The sequence below is a fragment of the Apis cerana genome, linkage group LG15 (assembly GCF_029169275.1).
Source record: "Apis cerana isolate GH-2021 linkage group LG15, AcerK_1.0, whole genome shotgun sequence".
Taxonomy (NCBI): domain Eukaryota; kingdom Metazoa; phylum Arthropoda; class Insecta; order Hymenoptera; family Apidae; genus Apis; species Apis cerana.
The window spans coordinates 2,101,424-2,119,924 of NC_083866.1; the positions used below are offsets into that span (position 1 = coordinate 2,101,424).

An 18,501-nucleotide genomic window follows, 5' to 3' on the forward strand; every position below is an offset into this window, starting at 1 on the left:
TGTATTACGGCCAAATTGTGAAAAGAAATGAAGAGATAATAAAAAATTAGAATCATTCATAACAAAATTTAATTTATGTTAAAATGATATGGGGAAAACATTTTCATTGAATTCGTATTACTTTAATAAATTATTTGAATGATTATGAAGAGTGTTTTCGTGCAATTTCAAAAGGATAAGGAATGCAGAGAATGCATACTGTATAAAATCTTATCGCGATAATTTGAAACATGCTTTCGTGATAGAAAGCTTTACCATCATCAGATTACCATTCAGACGTAGTTAACGATTCATACGTATGTGTACAAATGTTTTCCCTGTTTTCGTCGCAATCAATGAAAATAAACGAGTACCATTTAACTTGATATTACTTCACGTGAATGATATTGAAAAGAAATTTTGTTGATTTCTAAAATATCGCAGTAAAAATTTTTTAAATTAAAAAAGTGATGCCAATTTTTGAGAAAAATAAAATTTCACTTTAAAGCAATAATTTATTTCTCAAACATTAAATGTAATTATAAAAAAAAAGGAATTACAAAAAATTAATATTCCAAATTTTTTTCAAAAAGTATTTATTTTCTTTTGTAGAATGAAAATATCTGAGTAAGCACACAAAGAAAAATGCAATTATTCTTTATTTTTCATGAAAAAACTCATGTATATCGCACGTGAAATCGGATTAAAATAAAAAGAAGTTCACAAGAGCAAAGATAGCGAAATAAAACAATATATTATATATTATTTTCTCGTATTTGTCTTAATACGCGTTCGATCGTCCCATATTTTCTCACTGATATTGTCGAGTTTCCCGATAAAAACGATATAATGTTATCTATGCTTCTGTCGTTACGTTTGTGCTTCTTCAAGCTCGTTTTCCTTGGAATGAAGGTTAAAACATGTTTGTGTGCGTGTAAAATAGATATATCACTGTTCTCTCTTTGAGTTGAAAGCATAAACTAATAATCCTCGTGTCAAATGTAAAATAAAGTAGCCAATGGATTATTGAGTGTAGAAAATTTCGCACTCCTTCTATTAGAAATAATAAATGATATCGATATGTGAAAGATTTTTATATCAACAAAAAAAAGAAGTAAGTGTAACAAATAGAAATCAATTTTTCATCTTTCGTTCTGTATACAATCTAAAAAAGATACATTTTTTTCTTAAAACTATCATTATTTATAATTAAATTTTATTGAGATGTAAAATTTATAGAGATGCTTAAATTTACATTTAATAAAAATTTCAGTTTGTTTATTAACCTGAGTGTATATAATAATATTTAATCTGATTTATCTCTTTTCCTTAAGTAAATTTTATTAAACTTTATTTAGATATATTAATAATTTTTATATTATTTATATAACTTTATCATCTTATATATAAGTTATTTATAAACATTATAAATTATAAAGTTAATAACTTAAATATTTAAACTTAATTTATATATTATATAAAATTATACGAAAATAATTAAATAACATAAAATATATTACAATAACATTTATAATAACATTCTTAAATTAAATAAAATCAAAGAAGTTTTCATCATTTCTCTCATGATAAAAAAATATCAATAAAATAAATGATTATTTAAAATTATTATACGTATGTATATATAATTAAAATTTAGCAAATACTTGTAATAATATTTTTAATACTTCAATAATTCTTATCAAAATCAAACTCTTAAAACTATAATTTTTATAAAATCGATCACTTTTTAAAAATAACTTAATGAAAAATTTGTTTTCTACAAAATTTCTTGCATCTTCCTTTCCATAAAAGAAAAAAGAAACGATAAAACTTTCTTGCTTACTTCCTATATAACTTATAAAAAATTAATTGCATGTTTGAAATTATAGATCAAATACAAAAGAATTTTTCAAAAATTTCATCTCTCGTATACTCACCTTTCTTTTCGAATGTTACCATGCGCCACTTCCTCGTTGGTTCCCTCGATCGTGACAAATATCATCGCGCCTCCAATACTGTACAAAAGCACGATAACAAATAAGAAAATGTGCGTGAACCATCGTTTGCTCCAGGAACTGACCTGTGCAGAAATTTGTAATACCGATATCAATGGAGACCTATCCTGATAATTCACATAAGAAACACACGCGAAATTACGCAGACCTTCTCGTAAAGCCAAAATGCGCTCTTCTCGCCGACGCTCAATCCAGATTTGGTCAGATCCTTGATGCCTTTGAACTGGCTAAACACAAATTCGCTGGCTTTGTTCGCGTAAAGCATCTGCGGTTGACCGGAAACCGGTGTCATCGGCATAGGAGTTTGGCCATACGGGGTTGAAACGTATCCCATACCAGTCTGCGGATAATACTGCCCTGGTAAAGGAAGTTGAATCTTCAGCCTCGGAGGAGGGGCCTTCCGCCCATCTGGCGAACTTGACATTTCCGTAAGATATATTTTCGCCTCGTTGATAAAGAAAAATAACAACCCGTTTGTGGTATTATATTAAATTTAATCACGATTTTGATATAGTTTCTAATGTAATTTAGAATATTTTTAATCAAAAGATTTCTCACTTGGAATAAGAATCAGAGAATCATGAATCGTCATTCTTTCTTTTCTCCATTGTTTCTTCTGAATGGCATAATATATTTCCTTCGAGTTTTTCAATTAACACGATCTTTATCTTTACCTTAAGGAAGTGTTCCAGTAGAAGATTGGCTGGATTATTAAATCACGTATACATTTATTACAAAATACATCACGTATAATATTTTACGCTTTGAACAGCGTTAAAATCGATAGAGAATCTTCGGCAAAGGCTCGACTTTCTTCGAATCCGATATTATTTCATTTGAGAACATGCGTATAAATAAATCATGATGGCGAATTCGGTTGGCAAGTCTTAATCAAAATTCCACGCGGAATTTACCACAGAAATCGGGTCGTCGAATAATCGAATATGCTTCGCAAATTTACAATCGAGTATATTCCAAGATGCTCGAATCTTTCTGCAGAGTGTCTTTTAACTTAAAACCACCGTGCTTTAGATAATCTAAGACGTCCTCGAATTAATATGCTATTAATTCTGAAAAAATTCGAGGATATATCATCACGATAATTTCAATAATTCATTAGGAATTTTTGTTTTTCATTTTAATATTTTGTGAATTTATGAAATAAGAAAGTGGAAGAAAATAAACGCTGAAAACGTATCGCGCGTAAATCATTCGCGATTAAAAAGAACGGACACGTGTGGATGGTATTCATTGATCTTGACCATGCCCCTCCTTTTTTAATTTCGAGCCCAATGGCACGGTTAATTTCCAAATTCGTGACTGCCTAAAATTATTCGAGCGACATACCATAGGTCAACGACCCTGGATGCATCTTAGCAATAAATAGATTAACTGTCCCGACAGATTTAGGCATCAGGTACTCGAATAGTTTTGATTTAAGGGTCGATTTAGCAAATTTGTTACCTAAAAAAGGAGTGATAAGAAGAAAGAAACGTCGACGAGGAGATGTAAATGTTCAAAAAGCTTCCAACTTAGCAATACTGGAAAATACCGCGCGAGGACTTTCGGTGATTTGATCGAATTAAAACGAAGTAAATTTTGATTGGAGAAATCTTGTCTTTGAAGTAGCTAAATTAATCAAATATATAAACATCGTTTCTTTCACTCGAGAATATAATATGATGCCTCTTCTAGGATTTAATATCTATTTCTTTTTCTTTCTTGTATAAGGAATTTTGAAACAATGGGTAATTTACTTTCTCGTGAAATTCAACCTTTTAAAACTCTTTTGGAGATGAAATTTTTGTAGATACTTCTTAATTAAACACTTCTCTAATTAAGCTATTAAATGATGATTAAACTAGCTTGGGTTTACATACTAGAGTCTTGCAAACATCTATTCACAAGAAATATCACCAAACGGTATATGTATATTTAACAGTACAAATTGTACAAATTGTGCAACGATCAAACTATGACGTTGACTTGACAAATCTCACAGATTATTATTATTCGATGAAATGCTATACAAGTCTAATTGCTGTCTCTTTCCACTCTTCTCCTTCGGCAGGATATTCTTCGACAAAAAGAATCCCTTCGTTCACTCTCTTTTTCTTCTTATTCCTTCTTTTCTTGCTAATCGAAGGAATCGCGAGACTCGTTCGTCATTTGACTCTGATTGAGAACATATCAGTCGTGTCCTTTGTTATCTTGATACGCGTCATTTGTACCAAGAACGAATGATCCTTAGCACCGGATGATTGAATTAAACCCTCCTCCTGGGAACGATTGGGGCAAAGTTGAAAAGCTCGTGGCTCATCGATAATGCACTCTACATTGACACAATGTAGATAACGTGATCCTGCGAGATACTGGAATCTTCACATTTAACCGTTCCACGCAGTCTTAATTTCGTTTTTCATTAAATATTAATTCGTTAATATACTTTTCACTCGATGAATCTGGTTTCCTCCTCGAAGAAACAGCTTCTCGAAGCTGGAACAAAGGTGAAAATTGAATTGTGATGTCCACTGTTCGCGTACACTGAACGTCTCTTTGAATAATTATCTCCGTTTATGTCAGAAACGGAGAATACCCGGCAATTGTATCGTGCGTGACTCTCGAATACCTCTGGCGGCGGCGTCGCGACGCCAACTGACTAAGCGAGACTGGTGCCGAGCATCGAGGCGTTTTGAAACAGGCGCTACATTTTACAGGGCCGTATTGACCATTTAAAAATTTATCAAGCTTATGTAATTCAAGTTACACGATGCATCAAGAAACTCGTAACATGTTGAACGAGTATTAATATAATTATAGTGTTAAGGAATTTTATCTTGAATATATTAAAATCTTGATATGTTAAAAAAGTAGCAAGATTCGTATTTTTTAATATTGCATTTTTAAAAATATGAAAATTTTATTATATATTAAAAAATCTTATTTTTAATTTCAAATTGCGAACGAAATATAAAAATTATCGAATAAATATTTTTTTTTTTTTTTCATTAAATTTTTACGTGAAATTAATTATAGTAACGTCAAGAAGTAATACATATTCATATCTGTTTTTATGTCTCTGAAAAAAAATACTCTGAAAAATTTTTAATAATAGTTATATATGATTCTTTTTTATAAGATCAATTTATATTTCTAAATCTCATTTCATTCGGTAGATTAATATTATTCTTTTTCTTATTTTTCTAAATATTTTTTTCCAAATATTTTTATTCTTCTTTTTCTTTAAAGAATTGGAGGATTTCTTTTTACTGCTCCATGCAAAGCGATCTCAAAGTAGGTCACCTATATCGATTACGCACGTTCGAGGGAATTTTTAAAATCATAAACGTTCGAAATGAAAATCTATACTTATTCAGAAAACGAGCTACATCGTATCAAAATCGTTTATAACCATTATGCTTAAAGTCAATCTGTTCCTAATAGAAATCTATAAAAAATGATTCCCCTAAATTTGCTTTTCAAAATTAATACCTCGTTCTACTGCGCAAAAACGATGAAATGCGAATTTCGTAATGATATCCTGTGATACTGTTAACAGACAGCTGAAGACACAACCTTCCACGCGTCTCTGTGTATTTAGATAAGTTGAAAGAAAATTAAGAAAATAGTACATTTGTCAATAAATAAAATTTTGCATGTCACGATATCAATTTGAATTTGATGAATAAATGAAGTTTAGCAATTTGAAAAAAATGAAATTAAAATATAATTTGAAATATATATAAAATAATATAATTGCAATAATAAAATTTGAGTTTTTCACGTAAATTACAAAAAGATTGTTTCACGTAAATCGTGCGATACAATTTTAGTAAGCATAATCATAAGATAAATCAGTGACAATGCCAATTATATTTAGAGACAGGAAAAAAAAAATAAATCGAAATAAAATCGTAATGTTTTGAAAAGAAGAATATATATAAATTTTTAAATCGCGAATAATTTTCAATAAATTTAATAATTATTCGTTGAGACTTTTTACGTACATGTTTTTGGTAAAAAAATATATAAATAGTATCAGCCAAATTTAATCATTTTTTAAAAATTATAGAAATAATAATTTCACAATTATTTTCATAATTTTTTGAAAATTTTTATATTTTTAATATTATTGTATATATATTATCATTTTAAAAAATTTAAAATATATATTTTAAACTACATATTTTAAATGGTATTATTTTTTTTTACAAAAAATCTTCTAAAAAAGAAAATACTAATCTGATTGGTTGATTTCGACAGATTCAATATATTTATAAAAACGAACTTATTGATCAAAAATATTACATTACAAATAAGATCATATTCGTAAATATAAATGATCGATTTTAGATCGTTTGTTTTGATGTAAATGATCAAAACAAACACAAAAGTTGCTATACAAAAATATCCATTAAAATTTATTTATTTACAATTTAAATTTATTTTAGATATAATGAGGAGACAATGTGATAAAGATGTCTCATTTTATCTTTGTTTCGCTTCATCTATTTACAAATTTAAATTGCATATAAATTAATAAATAAACATTAAAAAATATTTTTATATAACAATGTTTTGGCTTTAACCAAAATTAATTATTGAATATAATAATATTGAATAATTATTTAAAATTGAATTATAATTATTAGAAAAACTTTATCAACAATTAATTAAACTAATTAATTAAATTAAAATCTTCCATTTCTATTATTTTATTGTTCAACATTTGAAAAAATCATTGAGCAAAAAAAAAATTTTTTAAAAAGATCTACCTTTTGAAACTTATCATAAAAAATTTATTGAAAATTGACATGAATTGAAATACATATTTATGATGTTGCAGAATCTATACACTAAGTACGCACGTTGTGTAATCTCCTTTTATAGAAAATTGATTTATTTGATACAATATCTTTTTAAAAGAATATTTTGAATAACTTTTATATGTCTCATTTTATTCAACATTTTATTCAATATTTTAATACATCTTTATCTAAAAAATTTTCTAAAGATTATAAATAATTTGTTAATATTAATAATCTTCATTATATATCATTACACGATAGTTAATTTAAAAAAAAATAATTAAAACAATACCTTAAGATCTTAAAAAATCTTATTATTGAAAAAATTTCGTATTTTAAAATTAAAAATATTACTTATCTTTGAATATTAAATAAAAAAGCAAGATGTATATGTAAATCGGAAAAATATGGAAATTTGCCAAATAACTTAAAATGATATTTTGAAAGCAATTCTCAATATGAATTCTATCGATGATGATTGAAAATTACTGATAAATATAAGAAAACTTTTCAAATTAATTATAAATCAACAATCAATTTTTTTATGATATATATGTGGGACGATTATACGTAATAGATAAAAACTTCAAATATCTATGTCGGTTTGGAAATTCAGTCACTCCATCTTACGTTGAATTATTCAATTACTGATGAAACTCTGAAGCCAGATTTCCACGTTTATGCTAGTTACATTCTTTATATACAAAAAATATTTTTATATCCCAATATTTATGTTTACTGAATGTAAAAATGTAATTATTTAATATTTTAATATTATTTATTGTTTTTACTATATTTCAATAAATAATTTCATCAAAAAATAATACGCTTATTTCTATAAAAAATCAAACTACAAAAATTATTTATAATAAAATGAAAACGAAATATTTAAATATTTTAAAATTATTTCTATAAATTTTATATTTAAAAATATAAATTGATAAGAAAATATAATTTTCAAGTTTTGCATATAAAGAACGAAAAAACCAATAGAAAGTAGCGACAGTAAGTTATGGACCAATAAGATTGCACGGTGTAACGGCTATTAGCGTTTCTGAAGCGTCACCGGGAGCTGACCTTGGCGGCGCTTGGCTGCATTCACGGAAGGCGCCCGAAAACGCGTCGGAAAAAGGCATCGGGGGCAGCGCGCGTTCGTGTCGCCCATTGTTATCCTCGTCGCGTGTAATGGCTACCGTAGAGTTTGTTGACGGTGTTCGGTCTGCTTGTTCGTGCATCGGCCTATCCTGAGCCACGGTACGCGCCGACGTGGCCCAACCTTACGGAAATAAAATCGAGAAGAGCTTTACGCCAAGGTACCGCCAATTTTATGCAACCGAGAAACCCGCGCTTCGTATACCAGTCGCCGCAACCGCCACCGCGCTTGGACGACATGATCTGCGCGGGTCAACGCTGTTCGTTGACAAGCGTGTAACTCAAAACTGATTTCACGGCATCCTGAAGAGGAAATATTGTAACGGCGTTGTGTTTAGTGTTAATTTTAGCAGGATCTAATATACTAAAAAAGTGTATCAAAGCTCTAAATCGATCGCCATTGATTTTCCGCCACGACCACGGCCCTACCGACACGAGGAACTTGTTCTCGGATGTTGTATAGGACGAAATATTTAAATCATTTATTAAAGTATCACGATCATCAGGATTAGTGTGACCAGCTGCGCGGCATTCCGCGCCGCAGTCATGGCAACTAGAAGACCATCCGTTTGGCACCCAGGCATGTAACCCGCGGCGCCCGTGTAGACTATCACATGTGAGTATCGTACGTCGTGGTTATATTTTGAGCCTTGATTTTTTATTATATTTTATCAAGCCTTCTTTTCATCCATTTATGAAAATTATATGTTTTTTCTTTGGTATGACCTTTTTCAAAGAGAGAAAATACATCTTATCTATCTAGATATATCAAAGTTTGTTTTGTTTCTGTTTAATGAATGCCTACTGATTGTGCAGGGTCAAAGGCAACACATCAATGGCCCTAGAATCAAATGGCAACAACGTGGTGTGGTTGAACACAACCCGTCCTGATCAAATACAACAGGTATGCAGCTTGTATACCAGCACGACGTAAAAAAGGAACGAGTTTTCTCCATTGGTATTTATTAGCTTCTCATTGATGCTTAATACGCATAACGTATACCAATGTGTATAGCACGTTGATTAAAACAAAGCATTATAGAATGTCATTGTTTTTGAAGTAATAGTACAAAGCTCATAATATCTAACAATAGTTATTATTTAACAGAGCCAACCAATCGAGCAGCCAGTGAAGTGTTCCATGTTTACTCAAACCGAGCAAACCAATAGTTTTACTCAGACGGAGCAGAGCAATTCAAGCTACGGCGATCAGAGACAGGTTATTATTAATTGTGAAACTATTAACAGAGATAAATTGCTATATATAATAAAAAAAGAAATGATTGAACTATATATTTGAATATTTGTAATATCATTCAGTAAATAAAAGTTTATGTATTTTATTTTTTATATTCTTCTAATTGATTCTCTGTCTCTATATTTAATTTGTTAAATTTAATAATATATAAAAATTGTTATTTAATATCAATTTACAGCAGCAAGCAGCCATGTTTGATCCACAACAAATACAGCAGCAACAAGCTGCTCAAGGTCAACAATCGCAGCAGCAACAATCTCAACAGATGTATGTTACGACAGACAAGAAAGAGGACAAATCCCAGCAGCAATCAGCAACTGCGGACTTCCCTTTCTATTACAATGTCAACATGCTTCAAAAGGTTCAAACAAATGCGGTGAGCACAATTGGTGCGATCACAACTGACGACAAGGGTTGTTATCGTTTTGATGTGCAACCTGTCGGTTATAACACATTATTGAATCAGATGAGTATTGCGGCTGCTACCAATGCGACCTTCAAATGTGACATTTGTGGTTTGGTCTTTGGACATATGAGTTTGCTGAATCATCACAAACGGATTCATAATACAACACCTAGTAATCTTCAACAACAACCACAACAAGTTGTTGTACAAACACCTACAACAGTTACTGTTGCAACTACACCAGAAAGACCATATACCTGTGATGTGTGTGGAGCTTGTTTTGCATTACCAGGAGAATTAAAGAGCCATAAGACAAATATGCACCAAAAGCCAAAAGTGCAAATTTGCGAAGATTGTGGCAGTGAAGACCCCTGTGAACATCATCCTACTAAAATTAAAAAAAGTATGTTTCATTATTTTCTGTTAAATATATATAATATTTTTTTTAGTATATTTTAATAAAATAACTATTATTATCAGTTTATACAAATTTTAAATAATCATTTAATTGATAATATATTTTAATAGTTTCCATAATATAAATATTTAAAATTTTATTTTTGTAGCTATCAAGCCTGGTCATCATCCTGTGAAACGAAGGGGTGTTACCAGTGTAACTAAATGCCATAAATGTAATGGCACAGGAATAATTTTTATTGGTAAGTAAAATTATTATTTTGCTTTATGCATATTGAAGAAAAATGTTTGTCATGTAACATTTTATTATGCATTATTATGTATTGCTTTAAAATAATTAAAAAAATTTTTAAATATTAAAAAAAAAAACATTTTTCTTCTTAAATCATAATCATCTTTCCTGTACTACTATCATTTCATTACTGTCATGATCGTACATCGGATGGTGTATGGTAGGTAAACACGACGAAAAACTAGATTCTGGAATCAGTTCCCTCGCAAAGTGTGGCGGCTGCAAGGCAACAGGCCGCATCATCATAGGAAGTAAGTCGGAAAAATTATAGCGAAACAAAATAAGGGATTTATATTTCATAGTATTTTTAGAATCTCCATTAATAATCAGATGAAATCATTTATATTTTTCTATAAATTATTCAAATTTTTAAAGTTTATATCTCTAAAGTTTATGTCTAAAAAAAAATTAAATACATTATATCATTGTTTTAAAAAATAATATTTAGGATAACTTTTTATTAATTGTTTTATCTATTTTTCAAATTTATAGCAGAAGAATAAATGTTAAAATCTGTAAAAATCTAATATTATATGCTTAATTCATTGTTATTTATAATACTTATTATTTTATTTGCATGCATTTATGTAGATAGTCAAAAGTCTTCGGCACTTGCTGGTTTTTATACAATATTATAAATTTTAAATTTATTGCATCAATTTTGTTTTATTTTTGGTAGCATTGTCAATATTTATATTTAAGAATCATTGCACGGAATAAAATCTCCCCTAAGGGACAGTTTTATAAATTTGATTCACTAATCTTTAGCATTATTATCATGGAAATTATTAAATTATTTTAGATTTTAGTTCATATCATTCTTTCTTTAGTTCAAAATATAGGCTGTAATTAGCTCATTTTAATAATTTCAATATAATTAATCATTCATACAATGACACAAAAGTCGTCAAATTCAAAACATCTGATACTTATACTTAATTTCTTATTTTCTACACTAACTTCCATGACCTGCATGTTTAAATTTCTACATAATATTGTTACATTTATTACAACTATTTTGCATCATAAAATGATTTATTGATGCTATAATCTAGAATTTCTCTTTTCTATATTCAAATTCTCTTTTGAATGTATCAGGAAAGAGTATATTTTTAAAAAAGCCATACACAATCCAGTGTCTCGAATTCTTCAAAGCATTTAATCAATTATCTCAAAACGTATCTTTTTGTAGAACTGGCCCTTTGAGGAAAACTAAGAATTTGGATGTTTCTTTATTTACAGGTGGTAAACAGAACAGTCAAAATCAAGCAGAGAAGCCATTTCATTGTAATGTGTGTGATGGAACATTCTCCAGATATTCGTCACTTTGGTCCCATAAGAGACTCCATTCTGGAGATAAACCATTCAAGTGTGAAGTTTGTGGTTTAGCTTTTGCAAAAGGTGAATAAAATAAAATTATGCAAATTAGATAAGAAAAAACATAATGCATATTCACAATATTTATCTTTTATATTATAGCTGCCTATTTAAAAAATCATGGACGAGTGCATACTGGTGAAAAACCATTCAAATGTAGTGTTTGTGGTATGCAGTTCTCGCAAAGTCCTCATTTAAAGAATCATGAAAGAATTCATTCTGGTGAACGTCCTTATCAGTGTGAAGTGTGTGAAAAAACATTCGCCAGACATTCAACTCTTTGGAATCATAGAAGAATTCATACCGGTGAAAAACCCTATAGATGTAATATATGTGGTTCGGCCTTTAATCAAGCTACACATCTGAAAAATCATGCAAAAGTTCATACTGGTGAAAAACCACACAGGTAACACTTAATTTGTAATTTTTAAATTTCTCTTTATGTTTATTTATTTATTCTTTTATATTTTTTGTAAAAGTATCTATTATTATTTATCTTGTAGATGTGATATATGTGAGATTGGATTTTCCGACCGCTTTGCATTAAAGCGTCATCGTGCAATTCATGAAAAATATGGTCAAACCGCTCGAAATCAGAATGCGAATAATCCAAGTAACGCACAGCAAGCGAATGCAAGTAATCAGCAGCAGCAACAACAGCAACAACAGCAGCCCCAACAAGCTCAGCAAGGTCAACAGGTTGTTGTAGTGAATGCCACAACTCCTGTTACAGTGAGTCAAGGTCAAGGGCAAGCGGTAATGCTCGAAGAGGTCTACAAGTGTCAGGTGACCTTCCCAGAGCCTAAATGATTCAGCTAGAGAATACCTTTCAGGAGTTGGTAAAGGGGTTAATTTTTTAACCTTTTTAAACAAACAAAATACTAATTAACATGAAAATGCGTGCAAACGTATGTAAAAAAAAAATAACATAAAAGGAAATGTGGACAACATTCAGGAAGATGCAAGTTTCTGGAGTGATTGGCAGCACATTTTCTGTGCAGATTCTGTGGGAAGATTATTTGGTGACAGTCGGGTATATCTTTAAAAAAACGCATGAAAAAGGGTATCATAAAAAGCAAAAAAAAAAAAGTAAAGACTCAGCGATAGTTTGCGCGAGTGAATAATTTTCGTAGGGCGTGACTAGGAAGAGTACGGCTCGTAAAAAATCGGAACACTCTTCTGACCACCTTAATAGCGAAAAAAAATATTTTGTGAATGAATACGAGACCATATTAAAGGAAAAAATGAAGTAACAAAAAAAAAATAATAATAATAAATCTACTTTATATTTTCTCACTTGAGATAGACACATTACTTAGAAACATTAACATCGGAACAAATAGCAAATTTCTTGGTTTTAATGATAATATAGTTTTTTTCTCCCAGTAATTTGCAAACATCGAATTGCAAGCTATTTTTTGTTTCTTTTTCTTGTATTTTTTGGAATCTATCCTCGCTCTAAACAAAGTTTAATAAAAAAAAAAAAAATTATAATTAATTAAATGCAATTATCTAGGTTTTGTGATTCATTAAACGATAAAAATTGTATGTGATAGAATGAACTTGGCTAGACAGGAAGCAGCAGAAACTTGATCATTCTAATTCTGATAAATTATGCATACTATGCATATTTATTAATGACGTAGGTAAATGTCAATTTCAAGAACGAATCTAAAAATACAGATATTAATAAGATTAAATAAAAAAGAAAAAAATCTTATTTTAAAAGCCTGAACCTCGGCCCTTGCTTCTTAAAATTTCACTAAAAAAAAAAAGAAAAAAAAGAAAATTAAATATTAAATTATCTCGTTTCTTTTTGTGAAATTAAAAATTGCAAAAAACAAAACGAAAAAATAAAAAAGTTAAAAATGAAAAAAATCATCAAAAATGAAAATAATATGTAAATTTTCATCAAGAGACATAATTAATCATTTTTACATGTATCCTTATTTTTTGAAATGGCAGTCGTGGTACGGAACGATATCGCGATTTGAGCGAGCCCTCTTCCGTCCAGTCATTCGGGATCACAATAAAAGAATAATTATTGCGTTATTGCAATAACAACGACCACGATTTAAAAAAAGAATGAATGACGACAAAAGTAACACAAGAAAAAAAAAATTTCTATCTCACACGGAGCTGCAATAAATAATAGTGAATATCGACGGGCAGACTAATCTGTTTTATAATTTTAAGGCCGTGAACTATAATGGATATCAGTTACTAAAATAGTTGCTAGTTTGTAACGGCAAAATAGCTGGCTAGAGATTATCTATACAATATATACATAATTAATTTTTATATCCCCATTTGTTAAGAGCGATGGCCAAACCCCGTCGCTGCGAATTCTTAAAATAGCAGTGAATCAGAAATCGATTCGATTGATTGTAACTTAAAAAAGAAATATCGGCGGTATTTTCCACAGCTCCGACTGGTCGGTAACTTGTGGTACCGGCGATGATTAGGATAACACTTATGCCATTTTGAAAAAAAAGAAATATACTGTTCCTCGAGCATTTTCATCGATTGCATTCTTTAATATAATGTTTCTTTTAACATTTCTTGATAGTTTCGAATAAAATTTATACTTTATCTCTGTTTTGTTTTTGATAAAAATAATTAATGAAATCAAACATTTTTTTATTTTTTAAAATTCAATAAAATTATCATAAGAATCCATTAATAAATTGTTTTAAAAATTGTTCAATCAGCTTGATATCTAAAGTGTTTTTTCTATGAGAAACAAAAAAAAAAACAATTTAAATAAATCATTTTAATAAATCGACATTAAAATATAACGGGGAACAGATGACAATATGGCTCATAGTGATGTCCCAAAAATCATTCTTTTATACAGTGTATAACTGAGTATCGAAGTATTATCGAAGGAATGCCATCGAAATGTGATCACAAAGTGATCGATCCTCTGCAATCATTGATTAGTTCGGAAGATTTTGCAAGGAAAGTCTGGGATTGGGGATTATTTTGTTTTTATCGCTATAACTTGTAAAATAAAGATAATGCTATTACGTTTAATTTACTTTTAATATGGTCATAATACCTGCTACAGTATTTTCGATTAGCTTAGAGAACTTTTTTTTTTTTTTTTTGTGTTTTCTGAATTTTTCATTCGTCAAATGCTCTTTAATTTTTTCCTTTTTTAATGCACATTTACATCTATTTCAAATGCAAATTTCAAAACTTTCAATAAAAGTATGTTTTCCTTTCTATTTTTTTAAGTGGCATAATTCAGATTTGTTAGAAATATAATTCATCTCACTTGTCAGTGCAATGACTTCTCCTTTAAGTTATCGTTCATAAAGCTGTAATCGTAGTTTATTGAAGAATAATCATGTACGGAATACCCGATACGTTTGAATCTTTGATCGTCTTTTATTTAAAATTTAGCCACTTTAGTCATATCATTTTGAAAATAGCAAAACATGTAAATGAACACTTAATCACAGTGTCTAAAATAAAAAACCATTTCTCTCTATTATTTCATTGTATGACAGTACTTTTGAGGAAAAGCAGAGTTTGTAAATATATATTACTAATTGTACAATGTCCCCAGGTCGAAGAGGAGGGCTCTAATCATTGCGTTTTACGAAACGACTCACTTTTATTCGATTAAGCGAATGAAAGCACGAAAAAAAAAAGTAAATATGATTTTTTCGAATTCTATGATCTAAACTCAAAATTATAATCACTAATTAATCATTTAAATGATTTAATAAATAAATTGCTCAAAATAATTACGAACTAATTCATTTGTAAGATCTTGGTAACGTATATAATTTACGTTTTTTTTTTTTTAATCTTTAATTGAATTTTAAAAAATTTTCAATCTTTAAAATTTCACACATTTGTATTTCTTATTTATAAATTTCGATTCATTTTTCAGAATCAGATTCAGATCGATCCTCTAATTATTTTGAGCAATTCCAAATTGCTTGATGGAAATTACTAAAAGTTTTATATCGAAAGATCGTTGGGCCCTTTTTTTCGAACGAACTAACGCACTTTTATAATATTGTACCTATGTTAAAATAAAAGACCTACCATCAAGGAAGGTCTATAAGGATTGTAAGTAACGAAGTTCTAGATGAATAAGTAATTTTAGGGTTTGCGTCGTAGAAATTATCGAAGGAGATACAGGACTGCTTATAAAGCAATTCCATAAATTATAGTATTTAGTGAATTATTGGTCCAGTGCCATTTGTAAGTAAATATTTTCATGTTTTTTTTTTTCTTTTCTTTTCTTTTCTTTTCTTTCTTTAAATTAATCGTTTTAATGGACTGTTGTACTTTTTTCACGATTACGTGACTCCTTATAATTTTATTACGCTCCTTAGGTAATATTCTGCGGACGAAACGAAAATTCGGAGCTTCCATTTTAATCAAAACGCCTGGAAGCGTCTTCCTGATCCTTGCGGGAATATATCCTGATCTATATCCGATTGTTCGGTTGTACATAAGCTTACGAATTTAAATCGTAAAAAATTTGAAGGAAAAAAAAAAAAAGAAACGAAATTATTTTCTTGCGTTACGTTTCAAAACGTATTAATAAATTTAATTCTCATCGAATCCTTCCTTGATCATTCAGGAATTAAGGGTCGAGGTTTCAGGGTCATTCTGTAATCGAAAATTCTGTGTAATTACGTAAAGAAGAATCATTGAAATAAACTGGAAGAGAAATATACGAATTTTTTCAATAATAAAAAAAATGAAGACGATCAGTGTCCTTAAAACATTCGACCCTTCTGCGTTGATTCCGAAGGACTGACGGCTTAATGAATATGCGAATTCACTCAGTGATTAATCTTTATCTGGAAGAAAATGGAAAAACAACTTTCCTCGCAACAGTATTTTATAATACAAATGATAATACAGTGATATCCAGATAAGGATTAAGCAGGCGTATCGAGACAAATATACGTAAAAAACTTTGTATAAGTATATATTCTATAAGTCTTATAACGTGTACAGATTTTTCGTCCGTGCTCGAAGGAAAGACGAAGGGTTTTTTTGTACAAAACTTTCCTCATTAACTGCGAACACGCAAAAGAAAAACGAACTTTTGCGATTCTCTTCCTTTTTTCCAATTCGTGTTCTTTTTTTTCTTTCTCTCCTTTTGATAACAATATTCGTCGTCTAGCCAAAAGAGAACGAACAAGTGAAAAAAAAAAAAATAGAAAATAGAAAAAAAAAAATTAAAGGAAAAGGAAAATATACGAGTACACGGTATACGGTACTGACTACTATTATACCGTATTAATAGTAGAAACATATTCATAAAGATTTAAAAGAAAAAGTGGTAAAGAGAAAAGGAAGGAAATCATGAATAGAACTTAAGTATAGCGTGCAATTTTACAAAGTTTCTTAATTAAAAAAGAAAAAAGGAAACGATAAATGGAAGGAAAAACAAGGAAATATGCAGTCCTATCGCGATATAGATTAATTTTTACATGACACCATGTTGTATGGGCAATAATGCTGATCATACGAATTTTTGATAATAAAACACGTTCCTATTAAATTATCTGTTCATTGTCGTATTGTTAAGTCTTCTGAAGTGGGCGATTAGGAAAAAAAAAGAAAAAAAAAAGACAATGGTCTGAAGATATAAAGTGAGTTCGAAGAAGATGCAAGGGAAGAATGGAAAATGGCCTCTTTGTAAAATATAATAAGAAGACATCCTACTTTGAAGAGGAAAAAAATAAAAAATAATGATAATAATACAGAGAACAAGAAAATAAAACGAGAAGATAGGAGAAAAGATAATAAAATAACGTAAAAAAATCTTGTAATTTTCTATCATAACGACAAGAAAACTAAAAAAGGAACATTGGTAAACGCGAATCTAACGACGTGAGACTGTATATTTAACGTAATAATTTATTTTCAGGGTATCTATCGAGATATTTTTTCATTTACCACTGTAAAAAAATTTTTGAAAATCTACGCACTTTCTAATAAGCTAAACTAATAGTAGGAGTGTAAAATTATATATAAAATTGTAAGATGACGATGATTATGATTATGAAGAGAGATGAAATTATTATAATATTATTTTCGTCCTTTTCACGGAGGATCGATGATTCATTGGCATTCTCAGTGTCGAACTTGTAAGAATACCAAAAACATTTTGTTTTATGAATATTGTAAATGATGAACAAATAATCTAGTATTCTTATTATTGTTCGTCACTTGAGTATGCCGAAAACAGAGGATAGTTAAAAAAAGAAGAAAACAAAATTACTTTTATCATGTAACATGTTATAGAAGCGAATTGTATTACGCGATGCGCTCTTTTAAAACTAAGTTTCAATCTTTTGTTTTCCTTTAACATCGACTTCCGCGAGTTTTTGATTTTTAAGAGTCTGTCGATTAAAATTTCTAAGGAAAAAATTTAATATACATTTTAATTTTTGAAAGATGTGTTAAAAAAAAATCATTTATAAAATGAAAATAAACAATAAATAATAAAATAATGTGTAGTGGTGAACCACTATGAAGAAACTCATAATACACGTGTGAACACAACACAGTATTCATGTCACACGCGAAAACATCGTTTTGTATGAAAAATAGTCATAAAGGAAAAAAAGATTGTCACTTTAGATTAGTCTGCTGTCAATATAACTAGAATTATAATTTTGAATGTAATATGTATCATATTGATTATTGCCTAGATAAGGAAACCGTACCGATAAAGTTAGCGCACGATTATATCAGACTTTAGGTATAATAATAAATGATGTCCACGGGACATTTTCATTTTTGAAGATTTACGT

At 29.3% G+C, this 18,501-nt stretch overlaps 2 protein-coding genes across 12 annotated transcripts; one reads left to right on the plus strand and one right to left on the minus strand.

Annotated features, from left to right (window-relative positions):
- Positions 1-1,302: 1,302 nt before the first annotated feature.
- LOC108000717 (uncharacterized) lies at positions 1,303-4,718 on the minus strand. The gene is made up of 2 exons (XM_062085393.1): positions 2,143-4,718; positions 1,303-2,059 (listed from the first exon to the last, which is right to left on the minus strand). The coding sequence occupies exons 1-2, from the start codon at positions 2,416-2,418 to the stop codon at positions 1,913-1,915; spliced, it is 423 nt and encodes a 140-aa protein (XP_061941377.1). The 5' UTR covers positions 2,419-4,718; the 3' UTR covers positions 1,303-1,912.
- A 3,169-nt stretch (positions 4,719-7,887) lies between these two features.
- On the plus strand, positions 7,888-18,492 carry LOC108000741 (zinc finger protein 345). 11 transcript variants are annotated; one of them, XM_017061303.3, is made up of 10 exons: positions 7,897-8,570; positions 8,771-8,858; positions 9,063-9,173; positions 9,391-9,588; positions 9,679-10,021; positions 10,185-10,277; positions 10,492-10,578; positions 11,570-11,728; positions 11,807-12,110; positions 12,208-18,492. In XM_017061303.3, coding segments are annotated over exons 1-10 (1,692 nt in total). In that variant the 5' UTR covers positions 7,897-8,568; the 3' UTR covers positions 12,515-18,492. The 11 variants fall into 11 exon arrangements, with proteins under 11 accessions (XP_016916789.1, XP_016916791.1, XP_061941388.1 ...); XM_017061300.3 differs by having other exon boundaries at positions 7,888-8,570; positions 9,391-10,021; XM_062085404.1 differs by having other exon boundaries at positions 7,896-8,570; positions 8,771-8,912; positions 9,391-10,021.
- Positions 18,493-18,501: the final 9 nt, after the last annotated feature.